Here is a 22694-nt window from a genome sequence, read left to right on the forward strand (position 1 = left end):
CTCATCTATGATAGAGTCCAGAACGTACTTCATTCTATTAGCAAATATGATAGCCAACACTTTATAATCATTATTTAGCAGAGTAATCGGACGCCAGTTTTCTAAATTTTCTTTGTCTTAATTTGGCTTTGGAATCAGGGTGATGATACCTTGAGTCATACTTGTTGGAAGAGCTTCATTACGAATGCTTTCTGAGAAAACATTTAGCAAAAAAGGGGGACAGTTCTTTGTCGAACATTTTATAGAACTCAGAGGTTATACCATCACACCCTGGACTTTTATTAATTTTAAGACTACCAATAGCTTTCAGAACCTCAACATTGGAGATGTTATAATCATATGCATCCTCTGCGGAAATAACTTTACAGTTGTTGATTGAGTCTATAAATGAGTCAGCTGTCACTTCACAGTATTTGGATGTGTATAGGTTGCTGTAAAAACGGTGGCAAAAGGCAGATATATCTTTGGGATTATCAACTATCTGGTCATCTATTTTTAGTTTGTCGATCGTATCAAGAAGAGATCTAATTTTCTCCAATCTAAAAAAGTAGGCAGAGTTCAATAACGTTAGATGTTTTCGTGGAAGTACAAATAATAGTACTAGTACTCACATTCTTTACTTATTTAAAGAAAAAGTAATAACATTGCAAAAATACTCCATTACTAGTAAAATTAACTCCTTTAAAATTAAATAAAATATATATTTTATTTAAATAAAAGTGAAAGGTATTAACAACAAAATATACTTACTGTCAAAAAATAGATGTGTTATTCAAAATGTATCTTCTAAAAGGTGAAATAAGACACTCCACTGCCATCATGTAAAAACGAAAAACTAAAAAAAAAACTACTTTCAATTTCGCCCATGATAATATGATTTGTCTGTTCTTGTTTGTAAGCCACATGTTTCAATCGGAAGATCTTTTCCTGATAGCAGCTGTTAACTTGACACGTTACCAGTACCAGCCGGTATTTATCTAGCAGTGGAAATACTGCCATCCGGTGGCCATTGAAGTGTATTTTTGTCACACACCCATCATCTATCATGCATGCTCCTACCATCACGTAGGGACATTAGTAGCCTGCGTGCGCTCTCAATATTTGTTTTTGTCACTTGGGAGGAACATCGCAAATGCTAGATTTACTCCCTATAGAGATTTATCCCAGCCTCATTTACAAACATTGCATTCCTATCCCTAACTTTAACTTATTCCTGACTATAACTTTAACCATTAAGCAAGTCTTAACCATAAAATATAATGGTTTAATTCTGGTAGGAAGCAGCTTTTTGTCGTGAGCATAGAGCGTAGGCCTGTTGCCAACTTGATAAAGCATTCCCCCACCCCCAATACAAACACAGTCACACTGCTTTCTGCTCTCTGTAGTCTCACATTGCTCTCCCGCAGACTCCTTTCATGCTTTGAGAAAAGACACATGACAAAATAAAACTTCCTCCTTTAGTTTATGATGCTTGTGTGTCTTTAAATATACGTCAGATTTCCTCGAGGCATCTTTATATTTGTCAGTAGGCTAGTTTGAAAGAGAACATTGTGTTCATCTTGTGTTTTTCTATCTTGTGTAGCCATGTGTAGCCTAATCAGTTCTCACAGAATACTCTATCTGATGATAAACCCGGCCGTTCTTAATTTCCCCTCAGAGACTTTGACATTTACAGGAAAAGGTTTCCCCAACAGTTTGACAACATCGCAAAAATAATGTTTATCTAAGCTGTATTGATCACTGTAACTACCGGTATATCTCACATATTGTAGGCTATATTGAGTGTCACATTTAAGTTGCCATTTTTATGGCCAGATCATGACCTGCATCACTTCCTTGTAATTCAGCATATCACGTTTCTTTAGTAGTTCAGGATTTCAAACGTGCCCAAGCAGACATGAGGCTTTCTCTTTTATCATCTCTGTTTATTATTAACCTGGCACAAGAAGAGAAGTAAATGGAAGAAAGATAAAAGATTGTTGAATAATTAGCTGTGACTTTAAGGCAGACCTGTCTGAGGGCCTCTGTCCTCGCCCTCTGTCCTCTTTGTTGACCTGTAATCACTCATAATGAATCAGATTACTCAAGTGTTGTACAGCACAATGATGAGCATCACATTTATCTTAAACTGAAGATCTTGGGTTTTGGACTGTCGGTCAGACAAAACAAGCAATTTGAATAGGTCACCGCAAAATTGTGGTGGGCTTTTATCTTTTTTTTTTAAATCAGTAGCAGTGGCAGTCCTAATATTATTTAAATCTGAACAACTAGGCCTAAAAGGTGACAAGTTGTAAAATCAAACATGATCATCATACTGTCAAATTGATTCATACAGAACAACTTTCTTCAAAAACATTTTTTGTAAATATATTTGTAATATAACAAAAAAAATCTACATACGTATTAGATTAAATGATATGAATTTATTCTCAAAAGGGGGGCTTTAGATTGAGTGATAGGTGCTTGACATCTCATGTGTTCACTGAATATCTTTGCTGCGTTTGTTTTTGACAGCTACTGAAGGACCCCTGGTGGCGCATGCGCACATGCCACTTCTTCAGATGTCAACTACTGCACCACCAGAGAGAGACGACGGACAAACATTTAGTGAGAGCTCGTTAGCGTAGGGAAGTAATAATCCTTTGACCAAAAGCTTCTCCATCCTGAATAAAGTAATGAGGTAGTCAGTCGGACAGCTAATTATAGTACCTAGATTAAAATACACTGGCATTGCCACTGTGAAAATGGACCAGGAGTTTGAAGCCATAGATTCAGAGGGCCGGTGGCAAAAGCTTTACCTAGTAAGTCTGTTAGCATAGTTAGCATAAAGCTAACATAGATAGTACTTCAAGCGCAAGCTAACAGTTCGGCTAGCTCATCAAGTATCCGATATTTAACCTGTTATTTATCGCCAACTTCCTTCATACGTTTTTTTTGTCGTCTATGTTTTAAAAAGAAATCGTTTGCCTATACACACTGATGCACTTTAATATTATTACGTAAATGTTACCGTTAGCTCAGTCAGTATTATAAGCTTGTGCATGTGGTTGGAGCTCAGTATGTGATTAGCTACATTTTATAGCTAGTCACTTGTTGGTCGACTTTTATACATCACTCAACAAGTAGGATTAGATGTTCAGTGTTGAAAGTAACCGTGTACAGTTTTTTGGGCAAACAGTAGTGTCTGGATTGAGCCCCTGTCAGGGTGCCATAAAATGTAATGCTGTAACCGTTACTTGTTGCGCATCTTTCTATTGTCTTCAGGAAATAAGGAATCAGTCTCACGAGTGCTCCTACAAAGTGGCAAAGTATCCAGAGAATCGCAACCGAAACAGATACAGAGATGTTAGTCCATGTAGGTAAACGTTGGTCGAAAGTCCAAACTGTTTACACTGTGACGTTTCTCTAAACCTCTAACAATGTCTGTCAAGTTACAGCTTTTCCCGAAATAATTTTCTCTCACGCTGCCTGCAGTTGATCACAGTCGGGTGAAGCTGGAGAGCACAGAAAACGACTACATCAATGCAAGTCTGGTAGTCATGGAGGAAGCCCAGAGAAGTTACATATTGACTCAGGCAAGTCCAAGGCTTTTTATTCCAGTAAAAACAATTATGCATACAGGTCTATTATTACACCCTTAACACTAATGTTAGTTAAGAGGCAGTGGAATTCTGGTCTTGACAGTGGTTTATTTATTATAAATTGTAATTAATATTAAAATTAATAATATTAATATTAATTTATTAGACATTTCTTCAAATCTTCAACTTACAGTAATGATATTTTAAGGGTATATGTTTGAAATAGTATGATTATTGAGGACCAATGTCTCATGTCAAGTAATTTGTAAAGCCAAAGTGATTAAGTTATTGCTTTCCTAAAAGAAACCCAACATAGTAGGCCTGCACGATAAACAGTTATAAAATCGCGATCTCGATTCACCCCTGTTAGCGATATAAAAATTTTAAATGACTTAGATTTTTGTCTTTTTTTTTTTCCCTCTCTTTCAATTAATTTATTTAAAGCATTTGACATTGACATGTTTTAATTATGTTAAGAGATGTTCAAGGAGTTCAGATAGAGCCTGTATCAGGGCCATATTTAGTTCAATGTGTTATTTATTTGGTAGCCCACTGTACTTAAATGGCCAGTATGTACTTTATTTTCTTTATTCATTGAAGCCTCTGTTTACAGGCTTGTGGTGATGCGCAATGTGCTATAGGTGCCAAAAAAAATTGGTACTGCCAATTTGTTTTGTTTTGTCATGGTTCATGTGTGCAATAAACATTACACTTTGTGAGAAAAAAATAGTAGCAGAGAATCGTGATCTCAATTCTACGCTAAAAAATCGTGATTCATATTTCCCCCCGAATCGTGCAGGCCTACAACACAGAGACATCTTCATCCCACACAACTTTGAATATTCTCCTGTCTTCAGGAAATGAAAGGACATATAACCACTTCACTTTTTTATGTGATTTATTTTTTCTTGCTAGCTAACCAGGCTTGTTAAACAACAACAACACCGCTGCTAAAGGTTAACTCAGCCGGTAACACTAATCCCCCTGTCTCCTTGTCCCTACTAAGTTGCCTGGCTGAGTGTAGGTCTTCCCTAAATCTAAAGTGGTTGTGCAGCGTCAAGCTCGACCCACCCAGAGCTGCATAGTCTCACAGTCGGAAAACGGCTACTGGCCACAGCTTCCCCGTATGCTGCTCCAGCGTTGTCTCTCTGGGCATGGCCAGCCCCAGCGTTTTCTCGTTGTGTACATTCAGATTGTTTTAAAGAGTATTTACAAAAGATCGCGTCTGTGGTGTAGCGTTGGTTCCACTTGAAGCCCTCAGCCTCTGCTTCGTCAAACTTCTCAATGAATCTCCGTCATCATCTCTGTACCTCATCCACTCATCCGCATCTGGCTTATCAAGCCTTGCACACACACACACACACACTCCCTCATGTCACATGTCAGTATTTTCCCTATCAGCTCACCACTCAAAAGACTCTAAACTGACATCCTAACGTCAACAAACTGCCACCCAAAAGACGCTGAAGATTCTTGTTCAGTAAATGATATTGCTCACTGAATATTGCTAAAGTAATTTAAAGCCACAGAAAGTTTTCTCAATTTAACATGACTAGACTGAAATATCAATTAATTTGTGGTTTGTGTAGGCATTCTAATGTATCGCATCACTGTTTAGACATAGATGGTCTGAAATGAATTATTAGGTTTCTTGTTGCACAATAAAAAATATGTGAACACAGTGCTTAAAAAAGCCAAACATTTGAGGTAATGCTTGCTTGCTATCCAATTAATTTTGTATCTTGAAATAGTGGAACCTTAAACAAAATTTTAGCAGTTTATTCCGCAATTATATCACAACAAATTATTTCCACTAACCCTTTAGTTAGTTGAATCCTAATCAAACAGTGTGTTACTCTACATGATGGATTATCCTTTTAATCCTGTTACTGACATATTTGAATTTAGCCGTGAAAAGAAAAGCAAGCAAAGACTTGTTGACAGAGTCTCAACTTTGTCCATGCCTCTGTATGTTATCTATTCTGTATTATTTGACATTTCAAGATATTGCACAGTGCAGTTTTCAAAACTCAACCACATAACCTTTAGCAGTCTTGACCTTTGAAATGAGCACTTGTTAGTTGCACAGTTATCACATTAATAAAGACAATTCTCAGCCTAATGTATTCAATGTTCGTTCATGCCTGAAAGATGATACACATTTCCATTGCAAATGATTTCCCAGTGTCCCACTGGACTAATTTTCTCCTGCTGTCATGTAACTGATCAAAGTGTGTGTGTGTGTGTGTGTGTGTGTGTGTGTGTTTGCCCACAGGGCCCCCTCAGGAACACCTGTGGCCACTTTTGGCTCATGATCTGGGAGCAGAAGACCAAGGCGGTCATAATGCTTAACAGGGTCATAGAGAAAGGCTCAGTAAGTACACAATATGATAATAAAGAGGCCTCACTGGCTACATTCAGACTGCAGGCCAAAGTGACCCAAATCAGATTTTTTTTCATGACAGTGTGAACAGCCCAGGTCACATGGCATCCGATCTTTTCCAGTTTTAATTTGGGCCACTTTCATATGTAGTCCATCTGTTACAGGTCGGATAAAAAAAAAAAAAAAATCTGTCTGCACAGTCGGATCGGAATTCAGGCCGTGCCCAGTTCTTGAGTCTGATGCGGGCCACATAAAATAAAAGTGAAAAGAATCGGATCTGGCAATGAATTGGAATTGAGCATTAAGGTCTGCAGTCCGAACATAGTCGTTGTGTCTGGTTTGACATCTTTGACACCCACAGACTGAAGACATACTGAATAGACCACAGAAAGACTAGTTATATACTGACCACTTTATCCCCAGCAACACGCATACTTTGTTAAAGTAAGCAGTCGGCACACAATTCTGTTTAAATGCTCCATTGTGAAGCTTCAGTCTCCTGTCAGCAGGATAACAGGAATTCAGTGTTTTGACAGCGTGTTCCCAGATGTCTGAGTGGAACTGGGATGCAGCCCAACCTCTCAACTCTTTTTAAATCCAGTGATCCTGTGATGTGCCAATTAAACAAACACACACTAACACTCTCGCTCACGTAGAGCAGCTGGGATCTCTCTGTTTCTCAGTAAAGCAGCTGGAGTGGATCTGGCTGGGTCATGAGATTCACTCACTGTTTTCTTGGAAATAGAAGATAAAGAGTACCTAGTCCACAGATGTTATCAAGGATCTTTCATGTAGGCCAGCTCTCCAATCCTGCAGAGGAGAGGTTATGTAACAGACTTATCCTCAACAGCTCTAGCCATTGTCTGTTTACTAATAAAATACTATATGCTGAGAATAAATATTGAGTGTATAATAATAACAATGACGATAAGAGCCAGGTTTCTGCCTGTTAATAGGAAGTTTTTCTTCACTGCTGTCGCACCAAATGCATGCTCATGGGGGGAATTGTTGGGATCTCCTCTATCTGTAAAGTGGCCATGAAATAACGTCTGTTGTGATTTGACACTATGAATAAAATTGAATTGAAATTGAATAATAATAAACTTATATAGCACATTTCATAAGGAAATACTGCTTTAAAGTGTGTTTTTAAGTGCTTTACAATAATAATAATAAAAAAGGGGAAAAAAACAACTGTTAAAGGTCCCATGGCATGAAAATTTCACTTTATGAGGTTTTTTTTAACATTAATATGCGTTCTCCCAGCCTGCCTATGGTCCCCCAGTGGCTAGAAATGGTGATAGGTGTAAACCGAGCCCTGGGTATCCTGATCTGTCTTTGAGAAAATGAAAGCTCAGATGGGCTGATCTGGATACCTCGCCTTTCTCTGCTTTGCCCGCCCAGAGAATTTAGCCCGCCCATGAGACAGAGCGAGACATCATGGCTTTCAAACAACAAAGTGTCAATTGGTCAAGGCCACACCCCCACCCTCCTCCTTGCCCCCTCCTCCTCCTCAATAGCTACAGACAGAAATGGCACATCCTAAGGAAAGCTCATTGTGGGACTGGCTCTAGTGGCTGTAATTCTGCACCAAGGCTGAATTTCGGGAAAGAGACTTCAGATACAGTATTAGGGGACCACTAAGGTCTATAGAAAAGCATCCAAAGAGCACCATGTCATGGGACCTTTAAAAAAAAAAATAAATAAATAAATAAATAAAAATACATAAAAAGAGGATGGAAGTAAAATAATAGTTTAAATAGGTATATTTATGCAATGTTAAGATTAAAACTGTTTCAAATTCATTGCTGAAGTTTGTGTTGTGGCGTAAGGACTGTGATCACAAAATGAAAATACTCAAAAGTAACAAGTGGGGAAAATGTAAAAAGCAAAGAAATATAGCAAAAATTGAATTTTGACTAATACAAGTTTAATATTATTTTTATTTTTTAGTGCAACGTGACCGCACAAAAGGTGACAGACAAAGGTGCCACAAAATATTCAGACAACAAGGCTGTGATAGAATATATTTGGTTTGTCACAAAAAAAGAGGTGGGATTTGGGATCGTTGTTTACGTTGATGGGAAAGCAACATTTTGAGGTTTTGTATTTGTGTATGTTTCGGTGAAAGTGTATTACCTTAAGTGTGACCAGGTAAACGTGTAGGTATGTGTGGGGAGAGAGGAGATGAATGAATGAGGATGTTTATCCTCAGCATTATTTGATTTATTCTCCAGCTTTCCTCTCAACGCCGAGGCTCAAACTGTCCTCCTGTTAGTTGTCAGCTGCTTTGCCTCAAGGCCACTCAGCTAGCATCTGCTTTTCATCAGGTGTATTTCTTTGGACAAAAGGTTAACCTATTTTGTATCGCTTACCATGCTTGTCTCCTTTCTCCTTGTGTGACAGGAAAAGTGTGCCCAGTACTGGCCCACAGCCGAGGAGAGGGAGATGGCCTTCAGAGACACACGTTTCTTGGTCACGCTGCTGTCAGAAGACACCAAGTCTTACTACACCACCAGAGTGTTGGAGCTGCAGAATCTTAGTGTAGGCACAGCACGGGGCATTCCCAGTGAAAGGTTTCAAAGGAGAACTGAAATGGTTCAAGGGCGTCTCACTAAGATGCATCACATGCCCCTGTGTTGTCCGAGGCTTCTTTGAACTGAAAACCTCCTTGTTTATCACTAAAACTCATTTTCTGTTTTCACAGACTTTCAGACAGAGTAAACAGAGTTTGATATTCCCACACACCAAAGTATTTTCAGTGTGTAGGTGTTGAGAAAATGCAAAAGAGCTGTAGATTATGCAGCAGAGCAATTTCTGTATGTAAAATACAAAGCATATGCTTGAACAATGTTTTTAAATCCGAATTTCATCTGAACTTTAATGTTATGAATTTTTTGCTATCCATTTTTCACCTGTTTTTTTACATTAAAAATCAACCCACATTTTTTAAATACAAAATTTTAAATAACTAAAAAGGAACTGCCAAGCTGATAGAACAATATGCATGAGCAAGAAGTACACACAAGGCTTGACCTGCTGTTTTGGTGTTGCAAGTTTTATAGAACCTGGTTTCTGGCATGAATTGAAACCGTAGAAAATGTTTGTTTAGTTCAACTCCCAAACACTACTGAAATAACCTAAAGTCACCTCAAACAGAACTGTCAGCACTGACAGGCTGCAAATCAATATAAGTTTCGTATCTGCTAATAAGGGCCTCTGTTCGCTGCTCTCACAGACAGGGGAGAAGAGAGAGATCTGCCACTTTCATTACACCACGTGGCCTGATTTTGGTGTCCCAGAGTCCCCGGCGTCCTTCCTAAACTTTCTCTTCAAAGTGCGGGAGTCGGGAGCGTTGGGGGTCGAACACGGGCCGGCTGTGGTACACTGCAGCGCTGGAATCGGACGCTCAGGGACGTTTTCATTAGTTGATACGTGTGTGGTCCTGGTAAGTCCTGCCTCTTAGTTTGTATTGGCGTTTCCATATTCTGACTAAGCAGAAGATTTTACCGTTTGTTCATTGCCACAGTGGTTTGATCAGTCATTTAAACATTTGTGCGTGTTAGAGCAAACACCGACATTTTATTCTGTCATGTCGTGTTTATAATTTACATTTTAAATAAACCTATTTTCTGATTGATACCTGCTTCAGAATGTAGTTGAAAGAGAAACAAATACTGAAGGAAAACCCCTCAAACCTAAAGCTTTTATGTGGTTATGTACTTGGCTAAAATGCAACGTTGTTCTCTTGGCATGCTGGGAAAACACGGGAAAACATGATGATGTAGCGATAGATAAGCCAGATCAAAAACTATAAGGCACTTAAAAAGCTGAATTACAGCATATGATCCCAAAACTGTTGCATTATACCCACTGCCACAGACTGGAGATGTGTAACAATGTGTCAGACTTAGATTTTCCTTGCTAAACGCAACCAACAAATTAGTCACCAGATATCGAGAGAGCGGGGGGTTCATCCTGGTTAGCTGAGCTACAGTAGTTTACGTTGCTGTCCTGTCCAGATGGCCAAGAGGAAAGACCCCTCATCAGTGGACATCAAAAGCATCTTGTTGGACATGAGGAAGTATCGCATGGGCCTGATCCAGACCCCTGACCAGCTGCGCTTCTCCTTCATGGCTGTCCTCGAAGGATCCAAATGCATCATGGGAGACTCCTCTGTACAGGTACCTGCCCCACACACACTGTGACAAATTCTATCACTCAGTACACTGAGTACTTTTTCCTCTCCATTTTATCTTATTTGCTTGTAAACACAGATACTCTTCATTTCCCTTTATCCTTATGGTCCAAACACAGACTGTACTATGTCAGTTTGTGAGTTTCTGCAGGCATCTGTTCAGTTGGGAATTTGGCTGTAGAGAAAAATACAAAAGTATGGCAGAGGGTCGGCCTGGTAATTGATATTTGTTTATTTTATATGCCACAGTTATTCAGTCTATGCGTGCTTAATCGTCACATACTGTCAATTAAGGTGAATAAACGTTTGCCAGCATGTGAGCCACATTGTAAACAATATTTCAAATTCAAAATATATTCCAGTCTAAATGATTATTTACAAGAGAGTATCATGTGGAGTTTTTATTAAACGTATTTGATTTGAGGTTTGCATCAGATAATTATTGTGATGCAGCTGACTGAGAACAAGTTAAATCCATTAGAATCAGCCCATTATTGACTGGCAGGAGGTAGATGAAACAAGGCTACTGTATCAGCAGACCCTCCTGGCCAGGCCTCGGGCACGTCTTATTGATAAAGGAGCTTTATGTAATCGTATAGAAAGAAAGAAACGCTTCCCTGCGATTTGAGTCAAAAAAAGTTTGTTTTATTAAATAAAAAAAGTATAAACAAACTGTTGCTTAGCCCTACATCCTCTGTCAGAAGCCCTCTGTCACTCTTCACAAATCTTGCTTTTGAAATGAAAAGGAAACTGCTGTCTAATTGATGCAGTTAAAAACTGATATGACTGGCATTCAGTTGAATTTAATTAATTGTTTTAAGCCCACTGGAAAATCATTGGCCAGGAAATGTGGCGGTGTGGTGTTTTTTTTTTTTTGCCTTACCTCAATTCTGTTCAAACATTTGTCTCTACAAAGAGCAGTAACTTTTCTTCATATGTTAAGAGTTCCTTTTAACATATCCTGATCCAACTATGGAAGCAATTGTTCTCGACCGTTGAGACTGAAACTAATCCTTTCAGTTTATCTTTTTCTCTCCCTCTCTTTTTCTTTTGGTACTGGTAGAGTGATATGTCTTGGCCTATTGACTTTTGTCAAGAATGTCGGAAATAATAAATGATAGCATTTTGTTCAAGCCAGTTTCCTGAATGCTTGACAGAGAAGTGATTGTATGTGCTTTTGGTATGGGGCCAATCTTGATCTTGCATAATAACAACAATAAGGCTAATAGTTGTCATTGGCAGCTAAATTTTTGTCACATGCTGGACATTTTTAACGAGAACATCATTCCATCTTATTTAATTTTACAACAAAATGACCAATTGTAGGCTGTATTAATCTGTGGCAAAATGGTATTGTGGCCTGCTTTGCCAACACACTTCACATCAATGTCTGAATGATATCCCTCTCAAATTATTTGGCATTTATTTATTGCATCAGTAGAAAAAAAAACTTGAAAGTCAACTATCTTCCACTTGTCTGTGCGTTAAGAACCGGTGGCGGGAGTTGTCCAGGGAAGATCAGGAGCCGACATCGGCGTCTCCCCCCTCAACTCAGCCTCAGACCAGGTGTCCGACAGAGCGATTCAACGGCAGCCAACGGGGAGGTCAGCCGGAGGAGGGAGGAGACTACAGACAGGATGACAGAGTACCAGCACAGTCTCCTTGCAAGGAACAGGAGCAGGACGGCAGCACAACACAGTCAGTACACTCAGTCTGGCTCTTGGTCATATTCGGTCAATGTTATGAATAGGTCATTGGTGATTTTATTTTATTTTTTTACTGGACGGACAGCTGTTGACCCATTTTCCCTTCTTTTTACACAGCAAACGACGCAGAGAAGACAGCATCTCCAAATCAGGCACAGCCAAGACACCCCAAAGCAAGCCTAGGACAAACGACTCCGAGAAGAAGAGAAAAAGGTGATTATATCTTTTGGCCGAAACCACCTTCCACGATGATTTATCAATCACCATCACAATGCCATTTTTGTATTCATTACATGCTGTAATTTAAACTGCCAAGTGTGCTATACAAACATTTATGTATTAAACAAAACAGACTCCATCATATGCATTAACAAAAAGAGCAACTGCTGATGCAATCCTTATATAATGTTGTTCCATAACATTATTTTGCATGCTTCCCAGTTTTCTAGTTCCCTTTTTGATTTGAGCATTTTTACTCTACAACTCTTGTGATATAAAAGAGATGCCAAAGGAGAAGAGAAGAGTCAGTTTTCAGCTTAATTTCTTTTATCCTCACAGAGGAATCCCACAGCCAGGCTTTCCCAGTACATGACTAAACCTCCTAATAGCTGAACGTAGACTTCATACAAAGCTGAGCCTTTCTAATTTTCTTTTTTCCCCTCTCTCTTTTTTAACATCCTCAGTCATTTAGTGTGAAGCCACCAGTGTAGCTAACTGACATCTACTTCATGTTCTCATAAAGGCAGGATTGTTAGTCCTGATGAAGCACTCATTTCTGATGACTGTGCAACTCCAAAACTGGCTCACTAAGTCATTTCTCAGAAGCCTTCCTTTGTTGTGTGACATATCAGTGTTGTTCCAGTAACTCGGCCCAAACTGCACCATTTCTGACGAGATCTTACTCTGCTGTTGTGGTTCTTCTCGGACAGTTTGGGCTGCATTTGCTGCACATGACAAGAGCTGGCCTGTCCAGTGGGGGGCAGTGTATATTTACCCCCCTCTGGGACAGCAACAACAACCACGAAGAGCACATTTAGAGGACGAGGTTTACCCACAGCTTTTAAAAAGAGTACATGGAGGTGTGTGTGCACTTGGTGTCTGCTGTGTTTTTGTTTTCTGTTGAGGTTTTGCTCTTGGTTTCACGATTTGCTTGGCTCCTGTGGTTTGGAGTTGTGTTCATTTTGGCTGCACTCCAGCATGGTGTGTGTGTGTGAGTGAGTGAGGTGTGTACATTTGTGGTTTAGGTGTTGAAGCTCTAAAATGTCAGGTTGAGTTGGAATAATGCAAAGTGCTAATTTATGCTGTGCATCATAGATTCAAATTTGGTGGCATTCTTTTTGTCGGTGTTTTCAATCTTGTCAAAGGTTATTGAGAACACCAGTGTAAAACACGATCTAATCAACAACCTCAAAAGTTTTCCCCTAACTAAGAAACTGCTTTGCAGATAAAAATGCTGCTGTTTTGTTATCAAGCTAAATTGTTTCCCCTCTGTTGATATTTATCCTGCAACAGTTGTGTTCTTTTTACACGTTAAATGTAATATTCATGCCGATGTAAGTAGGTTTTAGCAGTAAAAGGCACAGGGCAGTATAAATAATAACACATCGAAAGCCAAATTTGGGCAGATTTACATGCCTACAGTACATAACCTTTGTTTTGGCTGAATTTGAACTTAGAAGTACAGTAGGCCACAGTGCTCATCTCAAGTTCAGAGAGCCCAAGATTACTTTGAAAGTCTTTTTCGTCCAACCAACAGACAAACCCCCAAATATATTCAATTAAAGGGGTGATAGAATGCAAAAACAATTTTACCTTGTCATAGTTGAAAAACAACAGTTTGGTGGGTAACTAGGACATACATAGAACCTCAAAATCCCATTGACACCTCTTTCCTCTGCAAATCTCACAATTTGAAACTGCTGCTGAAAACGGGCGAATCTCAACAAAGCTAAAAGTTGACGTCAACTCCTACCTTATTTGGCTCTAGTCTCTATCTTTGTCACGCCCCAACATTTATATAGGCTACACCACTGACCTGAGGTCAGCTTAGTCTTCTGAATCTAGGTCACGCAGATCTCAGAAAATGTATACATTGTTCGTCTGCTATTTAATTACTAAATTCACTTCTGAGACTTTTTTTATGCGAGAAATCAACTATGTAGAGGTCAAATATGTGCCGTTTTCCGAAAATGTATGGCTAATTGCAAATTTTGTCCGACTGTGTGTCGCAGTTCAGCAGGAGCTCAGCAGGAGCTCAGCAGGCTAACGTGACAGCGGCCGGTGCTGCCTCACCGCCCGGCGTGTCCTCATTCATAGACCCCGGCTCACTGTGAGCTAAATGGATCTCCGTCACGACCAGAAGCCCGCGGCACTCCATACCTGAGCAAAGTCACCGTTTCTGGGTTACTGGACTACTAAATGCCGAGGCCCTGACGGAGCTCCAGGGCCTGCATCTAGCCGCGATCTTTACCCATAGGATTGAAGGGAAACTAGCAGCTAACGAAACCCCTCACATCCACAAAATTGCATTCAATTGAAATAGGACAGTGTTAGCTTTGTAAGACCTTAGGGTAGCTGTAATATAAGTGGCGTGACGAAATTCAAACTATAGTTATGACGGCATAACTATGCCATAACATATGCCAGCTCCAGTAACCCAGAAACGGTGACTTTGCCCTGGGTTTTGGGCGCAGCGGGCTGCCGCTGTCTCGTCAGACTGTTTGGAGCTCCTGAAGTCCGACATTTCTTACCAAATTTGCAATTAGTCAATCAATTTTCGTAAAAAGGCCCATATTTGAGCTTTATATACTTGATTTCTCGCATAAAAAAAAGTCTCCAATGTATGTGTATGTGGTTCACTCAACCAATCGGCACGCAGCTCATCTAAATATTCATGAGCATACCATATTTGGAAGAAAAGCTCTTGTTCCTAATAGGGCCAAAACACAGGGATGCATAAGGGCCCATAGAATAGCAACCCGGCAATTTTCAGCCCAATCAATGTTACATACCCCATTAGGAGACTTTAAGGCCGGTTACACACTGCCTGTGTGGCGTGAGCGTGGCGTTTCTGTTTGTCAGTTGCGTGGATTTTTCTATGGCTTTACACACCAGAAACGTGTCTGACGCAGTGCTGCTGCTGCTAGCCGTGTCTGGACACATGTATGTTTCCCATTGATAAAATTAAATGCCATGTTAAAGAGAAATATATACTGATTTGATTACAGCAAAGACAACGTCTGCAGTATTGACGGCAAAATACTACAGAATATTTCGTTCTGTATTGACAGGTGCAATCTTAGAATTTTTTTTTTTTAATTACATTTATATCAAAACCTAGAGACTTTCAAACATCAAGATGTCATTTATTTATGTATTCGTTTCTAAATGACATATTAACATCTTTGCCTATTATATTTTGCCTGGAAACGCTTCCAACACACTTGTGTGTCGCGTGAACAATAGGCGTCGGTTCTATTTCTAGCAGGCACGTGTTTTTGGCGCGGCTCGAGCCGCACTTGAGACGTGCGTGTCACCAGGCAGTGTGTAAGCTCTAACCTGTTAACATGGGAGCCGAAATATAAACGGACACGCCACGCAGCTGACACGCTCGCGCGACGCAGCCAGTGTGTAACCGGCCTAAGGAACAGTGTGAAATACCCTATATTATCATTCTATCACCCCTTTAACAATATTTAAAAAAAAAAAAAGAGACAAAATGAACTAAAGAATATTTGTCATTTTTGCTTGAAAATTGACCTAAATGATTAAAGTTGTTCTGTTCATCAACTAATCGATTAATTGACTAATTGTTTCAGATCTACTCTCATCTTCAAAACCTTTCTACATCATACGGGGATGAGTCTCAGTTTAGCTCACAGATAATCAAATCTAATCACGTGTTGTAATGCTCTGCCATTACTAAATGGAAATGTTCTTCCACATGTTGCAGCTAAGAACATCTGAATGCAGTGTGACATGTTGCTTACATGATGGCTGCTTTCACTGTATTTACACTCAAGCTAATGTTAGTATGATCAAAGTGATCCAAGACATTGTATCGTGCCACAGCTCCTGCTAACCGCTGAGCAAACCTTTAGATTTCTGCTCTCTGTGGTTGAGTTTTATTTTGTTAACTTGACCAAGCTGAAGACAGTTACAAACTTGAGCTTCACTGACACTCGACCACCTCTTTAAATACTCTGTGTCTTGTGACAGGGCGAAAACCAGCAACTGCTAACCACCTCGACCTGCAGCCATGCAACTACAGCTCTGGCAGAAAAGCCAACATCGGCAGGGACCTCAAGCTTTTTCCCCAACCTCTGTGTCTTTCTTCCTCGACTCCAAACCACTCTTCCTCACCTCCACCTCAGACAGCCAGCTCTCCTGTCTTTGTCGCTTTTCGTTGTTGTCCTTGCCCTGAAACATTATTCGGCCACCGCACATCTCCCTCTTCTTCCTCCTCCATTAGCAGCATGTCGCTCCTCAGTCCTCCACCTCCCAGCTTTTCCCTGTCTCCTAATCCTCTCTAAACTGTTTACAGCAGACACTTCGACATTCTTTGAAGACCGCACATTTGAAAAGACGAACACACCAGCGCTATCTCCCCTGGTCACACCTCAACCACAGCCTGTGCTGCTTCTGGAGTCAGAAAATCATTTATTATTTTTTGCTTTAATATTATTTGCAGCTTTGTCAATCTATTATGCTCCTTTGCATTTATGAAATTAAGACTGATACTAGGAGCTATGCATTGCCAAATTGTAATGCTGTTCATATGTGTATTTTTAGAAAACCTTTTTTCAGAGGCAAAAATAAATGTTCTATTTTTTATAAGAGATTACTTGAAGTTTTTCACAGTAATGGGGGTCAGTTAAATGAAAAGCACTGCCTCCCCCCACATGAGAATTTCAGTGACATGTAATGTATCCATGATGTACATAGTGTTCTTTTTAAAAAGGTGTGTGTAAAAAGACATATTTTTGCTCGAAAAAAAAAGATGAACGACAATGTTACAGATTTGAATACCTGATTTGATGACTTGTTCTCCTTTTGAAATGAAAATGTCTTAAGTTTCTCTTTCTCTTAGAGTGTAATCTACAAATAAAACTGGTATTATCTATTTACATCATAACCTGTCAGTTCACAAATGATTGTTGAATTGTCAGAAGCATCACCTTGCTTTATTATATACAAAGATGTAACTTTAAGCAATAGTTTGAGATTTTGAGAAGATTTGGTGAGAAGATTGATAATATGTCTGTTAAATATGAGGATACAGCCAGCAGCTGGTTAGCTTAGCCTACCATAAAGACTGGAAAAAAACGACGTAAAAAACGACAAGTTGTCTTTTTAAGGATGGTTATGTGCTGGACTCTTTCTTGGCTAAGAGCAGTTACTTCTGCTGGTTGCCTTGCAACTGCTTACAGCCAAAAAATAGTCCGGCACAACCATTCATAAAACAGAAATTTGTTGAAATACAATGGATCCATTTAATTTCTATGTTTGGCAGTTTCCAGTCTTCATGCTAAGCTATGCTAACTGTGTGCCGGTGTCTAGCAATGCAAACGTAGTTAATTCTGAGGTCCATGAATATTTATTTTTATATGTACATCAGAAAAGCAAGGTTAAATTAAGTAAATTAACAAATATTTTTGTTTTACTTTATGACATTTTGTTGGCCATGGTATCTCTTAATTAAAGGACACAAAAGTGGAATTACACTTCTCATTTACTATGACTTACCTCTCTGCCAGAGTAATTATGTGTACCGGTATTTCACTAAATGTCAAACTATTCCTCTAAAAATACTTTTAGGATAGAAATTATGATCCCTTAACTGTTTCTAAGCAAATATTTGTTAATGGCATAATATATGTAATATTTTAAATTGATTTTCAGGTCAAGCAGAGCTGAATCTTCATTTTATGATTTCCCCCTTAAAATTGCAGACCATTCCTTTCCCACAAGCAGTGCTACACAGAAACCACCCAAGACAATGATGCAGACAGAAAGGAAAACCACAAACTTGGCAGAACAGCCTTTCAAAGTAAACTTATTAATCATAGTTCTGCCTTGTTATCGCTATGAAGTTGTTGTAACATGTTTGTAGAAAGGAATCAAATTACAGAGAGGCGGGACTGCCAGGAATACAGAATGGAACCTGGCCAACTACTTTCAGTTAGGCGGGCGGGGGCAGGGTCCGATGAGGCTAACAAAGCCTTAATCATTATATAAATTCACACTGATTCTTATCGCAATGTTTTATTGGAAAAAACATTTAAATGCTGCAATACAAGGAAATATTATTCCAGAAGTGCACGTTTGGGTCAATTCCTGTACGTGATGTAATGTTTGTACATTTAAAGATTATCAAAATAAAGGAGTGGGAAGGTTCTTGCGGGGTCAGTTTACAACTAAGTTTTAGATCCAGACCAAGTAAACTCAATATAATACATATATAAGACTTTGCTGCAGTTCCCAGAAGCTAATTATGAGCTAAATTAGCAAAAACTAAATATGTGTGTATCAAAACAGTGCTGGAGGGATACCGCTGCCAAAAAGAAGACTCCAGGAAGTTGGGATCTTCCATTTGTTGGGCTTTTGGCTCTGAAATGTGAATCAGACAAAACCATAATTAGAAAGTAATAGTCGTAAATCACACATTAGAGTATATAGTGAGTTCTGAAACAAACTAAGCATGTTGTCTACCGTGACAGAATACTTTTCTTAAACAAGTTTAAAGTTTTTTTTCTTAATGTACTGAAAAGTATAAGTGGCTCTGTAACCTAACTGTGTATGTAAGGCTGTCTGCTCTTACAGGATTTTCCAGCAGATGAAGCCAGTTGTTGAGGTGGTTGACAAGCGTGAAGGCATCTGGGATGTTGTCGCCTTCTGAACAGAAGAGCAGCAGCACGGCCAGAGGGAGATCCTCTGCACAGCTGAACACAACATCCAGCACACATGGTCAAACACAATAAAACACCCCTGATCAAAACCTATTACGGGGTGGTTTCAGCATGATGAATTAAAAAAATATTGTAGTACAGAAAGTGTGTTTTGATATTATCCAGTAGCAGTATGTTAGAATTGTACAGACGGGCAACTTTTTCATAATTATGACTGAGCATCTTGTTATTACGAGAGAGAATGTAATGTAGACGTCAACAGTCATCACATGGTAAAACGTCACGTGCTGCTTGCTACACACACACACAGCTGGTGAGCAATTATGACTGCATTTAATGAGTAAATTATATCAGGATGCAACATAACCAGCTCAATGTTCAGTTTGTTGCTGTATTTGGTTAATTATACAGAACCATGACTCCTGTCTCATAGACCGGGCAGTTGCAACCCTATTTGTACTTAGAACCTCTGAAAAGCCTCACTTTTTAACTTTAAAAATAAATAAAAATGCACACAAATCCATCTAAAATGTATCTTTTTGTCCTTTCAGATAAATCATGATTATGAAGTTGCCAACAGGCAGATGCAGCTCATTCTCGGTACCTGTCTGTGTAAAGTCCTTTGGTTATTCCTCCTCCGGGGATGTAGAGGCGTGGCTCTGTGTTGGCGTCTGTTAATCCTGGGAAGGCTGACACTCGCTCCATCTCCTTCCAGCCAAGCTCCTTCAAAGCATCCGCACTCACCTTCAGCAGGGACGGAGTGACCAGGTACCTCAAAGGAGTGCTAACATGGACACAAATATGTTAGCAGAGATCACTGCAAACAGAAAAGGCAAAGAAATGCAGCGATGATGTGAAGTCCATGGTTGAAAATACCCTTGCAGCTGTTGGTCGTCCCTCTGGTAGGCGTGGCTGCTGGACAGAACTACAGTCCTGGAGAACCCGCTGGCTTTGATCCAAGACACGAGCAACTGACGGAACTTTTTGGATTTTGTCTGCAATTAAAATAAAGGTTCGAGCCACAAATACACTAAATACACCCACTCCATTCTAGGTCCATGGAAACACAAACTACCTCATCATAAATAAATATTTAGTTCATCTTCTCTTTAAACATATTTCAGCTTTAAAGGTCCCATGGCATGAAAATTTCACTTTATGAGGTTTTTTAACATTAATATGAGTTCCCCCAGCCTGCCTATGGTCCCCCAGTGGCTAGAAATGGTGATAGGTGTAAACCGAGCCCTGGGTATCCTGCTCTGCCTTTGAGAAAATGAAAGCTCAGATGAGCCGTTTTGGAATCTGCTTGTTATGAGGTCATAACAAGCAAGGTTACCTTCCCTTTCTCTGCTTTGCCCGCCCAGAGAATTTGGCCAACCCATGAGAGAGAGACATCATGGCTTTCAAACGAGAAAAGTGGCAGTTGGTCAAGGCCACACCCCCACCCTCCACCTTGCCCCTCCCACTCTCCTCCTCAATAGCTTCAGACACAGAAATGGCACATCCTAAGGAAAGCTCATTGTGGGACTGGATCTAGTGGCTGTAATTCTGCACCAAGGAAGAATTTCGGGAAAGAGACTTCAGATATAGTATCAGGGGACCACTAAGGTCTATATAAAAGCATCCATAGAGCACCATGTCATGGGACCTTTAAAAAAACTAGATTATACAATTGAAAAGGTAGGCCTCAAACTCAAGAAAACACTCACTTAGGTCATAAAAAATGAAGAATCACCTCATGCCGATATGCAACAGACTGTGGTTTTACCTGAATAATTGGCGCCCTGATTTGAAGAACTGCCATCTTCAGTTCTGCTGCTGTGTAAACTGTTGATGAGAAAAGGTTAACAGATTAATTGTGGGTTAGTTTTTTAAATGTGTTGGGTTTCTTTTTAACTTCACAGCAGTGACAAATTACACTGCTGACACTTGTCTCACAATTTATTCACAGTGTGCCGACACCCACTGAGACCCTGTTTTGGTCTATTCGGTAAAGAAGCACCATTCAGTCTTAATTTTAGTCTTTGACAACCAATGACTTTGGGAGAATGTAGAGTAACACAATAAGACAACTGGACCAGAAGACACTGACAGGAGACATGGCCTGTTTAACCAACAGTACAACACATTTAACACTAATAATTTGCAGTACAGATCAGTGTTTTTGGCTACACATGCAGATCAGCAAACTATACTTTCACAGACAAATTAAAGTTAGTATTAGTTATATTAGCAGAATTGAACGGATAACAAAGTACCTCAAACAGGCCCTCAGTGCTGGATTAATAGAGAACATACTTGGATGAAATGTGCACATTTACTTAGATGGTACCTTCTGCAGGGGTGTGCAGCTCCTCAGCATCTTCTTTGCAGGTGGCGTACGGGTTGTTTCCAGTCATGGGAATGAGACAGTCTGTGTGTATGTAGCCAACTCTGCTCATGTTGAGAGTGGACACAATGAGGTCCACAGCCAGCTGGCCCACATTACCAACAGCCACAGCTGGCTGGTGGGGAGAATAAAAGTATGAATTGTTTTATTCTTTTTTTCCGTGCAAAAATCCAGCTGCATTTCATGGTTTAGTAACAAATTGCAGCCCTATGTAAAAAGGTAAATGGTGATAACATAAATGTAAATACATGAGTAATAATAATCTAATGATATAACATTTGACAGTATAACAGTCCTAAGTGCCATTTATCTGCACTGAGTATTTTTGATACGCTCGTATTTTAACTTTTACTATGCAGGACTTTGATTTGTAATGGAGTATTCTAACAGTGTGGTATTGGTACTTTTAGCTTGCTAATCTGTGATTCTGGGCTATATATGTAAATAAATTTGACATGACTTGGATTTGACTCTGGTCCTATTAAATAACAAAAACTGTACCATCTTTTGGGGTTTGAAGAATCTGTATTTTTATAATAATCGGGTGGGGGTTTCCGCTTTCTTTAATGTAACTGTCACAATATGCCCCCCCCCCACACACACCATCCATAGAGCAAACTGGTACTGACAAAACTTTGCCGCATATTTGTCCGGTAAGACCTTGCGTCTAAAATAAAACTACAAGGCGTAAGCACTGACTCGTTAATAACACACACAGTACAAGGCAGCCATGAAATCACCGCTTGGCTATATTTCTGCCTCTGTCCAAGTGAAACCACAAACTCTAGATGTGTCACTCACCATGACGAGGGTGAAATCTTTGAAGGAGGGCGCTGAGTTTTGCGAAGAGATAAACATGGTGGCGTTTAGCTACCAGACACACAGAGCCAAACAGCTGCTGAGTAAGAGATTTGAATGTAATTATACTATATTCTCCAGAAAGTTTTCACTTCTATTTTGATGCCTGCTTGCTGCTTGTGAGGACCTTCTGACTCGGCGTCGATTGTTGATGATTGAGCGACTTTAGGGCCTCCTGTGAATGCCTGAGTAAAATGTATCTGTGAAGGTTTATTTCAAAAAAAAAAATTTAGTAAAGGTCTGTAACGGCTGTCACAATCTGTGTTTATCGGTCTATGTATCTCCTTTAGGATACTTTTTAAAATAGTGTTTTAGGAGTTTCTATTAAAATCAGGCATATTAACGGTCAAACTGCAGCTCCACAAAGAGTTCTTGCGTAGTAGAGATCTGCAACTCCCGTCCCCTATGCCTATTTCCAAGGATAAGAAAACGTCAGACAAAACGAATGTATGGAACAATATAGACAAGTGTAAATTAATCTTAAATAGGTGACTGTAGAGAGATATCACACTTTTTGGGAGAGTTCTATTATCCAAAATGGACAGCTTATCCAGACTTATTTACCCGGCCTTCTCCTTACCCATCTCTATAAATATGATCAAAGCCATAAACAAGGTCAATTTTAATTTCATATGGAGAAACAAATGTCAGTACATAAGGAAAATCGACAT

General features: G+C 39.5%; 2 protein-coding genes across 7 annotated transcripts; one reads left to right on the forward strand and one right to left on the reverse strand.

The window, feature by feature from the left end:
• The first annotated feature begins 2542 nt into the window (after positions 1 to 2542).
• Positions 2543 to 18104, forward strand: ptpn2b (protein tyrosine phosphatase non-receptor type 2b). 5 transcript variants are annotated; one of them, XM_039819932.1, is made up of 10 exons: positions 2543 to 2801; positions 3265 to 3355; positions 3475 to 3575; positions 5857 to 5955; positions 8371 to 8508; positions 9203 to 9412; positions 9987 to 10148; positions 11652 to 11860; positions 11986 to 12081; positions 17820 to 18104. In XM_039819932.1, exons 1-10 carry the CDS (start codon positions 2745 to 2747, stop codon positions 17956 to 17958), a joined length of 1302 nt encoding a protein of 433 aa, XP_039675866.1. In that variant the 5' UTR covers positions 2543 to 2744; the 3' UTR covers positions 17959 to 18104. The 5 variants fall into 5 exon arrangements, with proteins under 5 accessions (XP_039675866.1, XP_039675869.1, XP_039675870.1 ...); XM_039819935.1 differs by lacking the exon at positions 17820 to 18104 and adding an exon at positions 16412 to 17586 and having other exon boundaries at positions 2544 to 2801; XM_039819936.1 differs by lacking the exon at positions 17820 to 18104 and adding an exon at positions 16415 to 17586 and having other exon boundaries at positions 2544 to 2801.
• A 12-nt stretch (positions 18105 to 18116) lies between these two features.
• Positions 18117 to 22172, reverse strand: psmg2 (proteasome (prosome, macropain) assembly chaperone 2). Of its 2 annotated transcripts, none has more exons than XM_039819938.1 (7): positions 21967 to 22172; positions 21109 to 21280; positions 20545 to 20603; positions 19653 to 19771; positions 19381 to 19560; positions 18662 to 18809; positions 18117 to 18477 (listed from the first exon to the last, which is right to left on the reverse strand). In XM_039819938.1, the coding sequence occupies exons 1-7, from the start codon at positions 22021 to 22023 to the stop codon at positions 18397 to 18399; spliced, it is 816 nt and encodes a 271-aa protein (XP_039675872.1). In that variant the 5' UTR covers positions 22024 to 22172; the 3' UTR covers positions 18117 to 18396. The 2 variants fall into 2 exon arrangements, with proteins under 2 accessions (XP_039675872.1, XP_039675873.1); XM_039819939.1 differs by having other exon boundaries at positions 18689 to 18809; positions 21967 to 22170.
• Positions 22173 to 22694: the final 522 nt, after the last annotated feature.

This window comes from Perca fluviatilis, chromosome 13 (genome assembly GCF_010015445.1).
Source record: "Perca fluviatilis chromosome 13, GENO_Pfluv_1.0, whole genome shotgun sequence".
Classification (NCBI taxonomy): domain Eukaryota; kingdom Metazoa; phylum Chordata; class Actinopteri; order Perciformes; family Percidae; genus Perca; species Perca fluviatilis.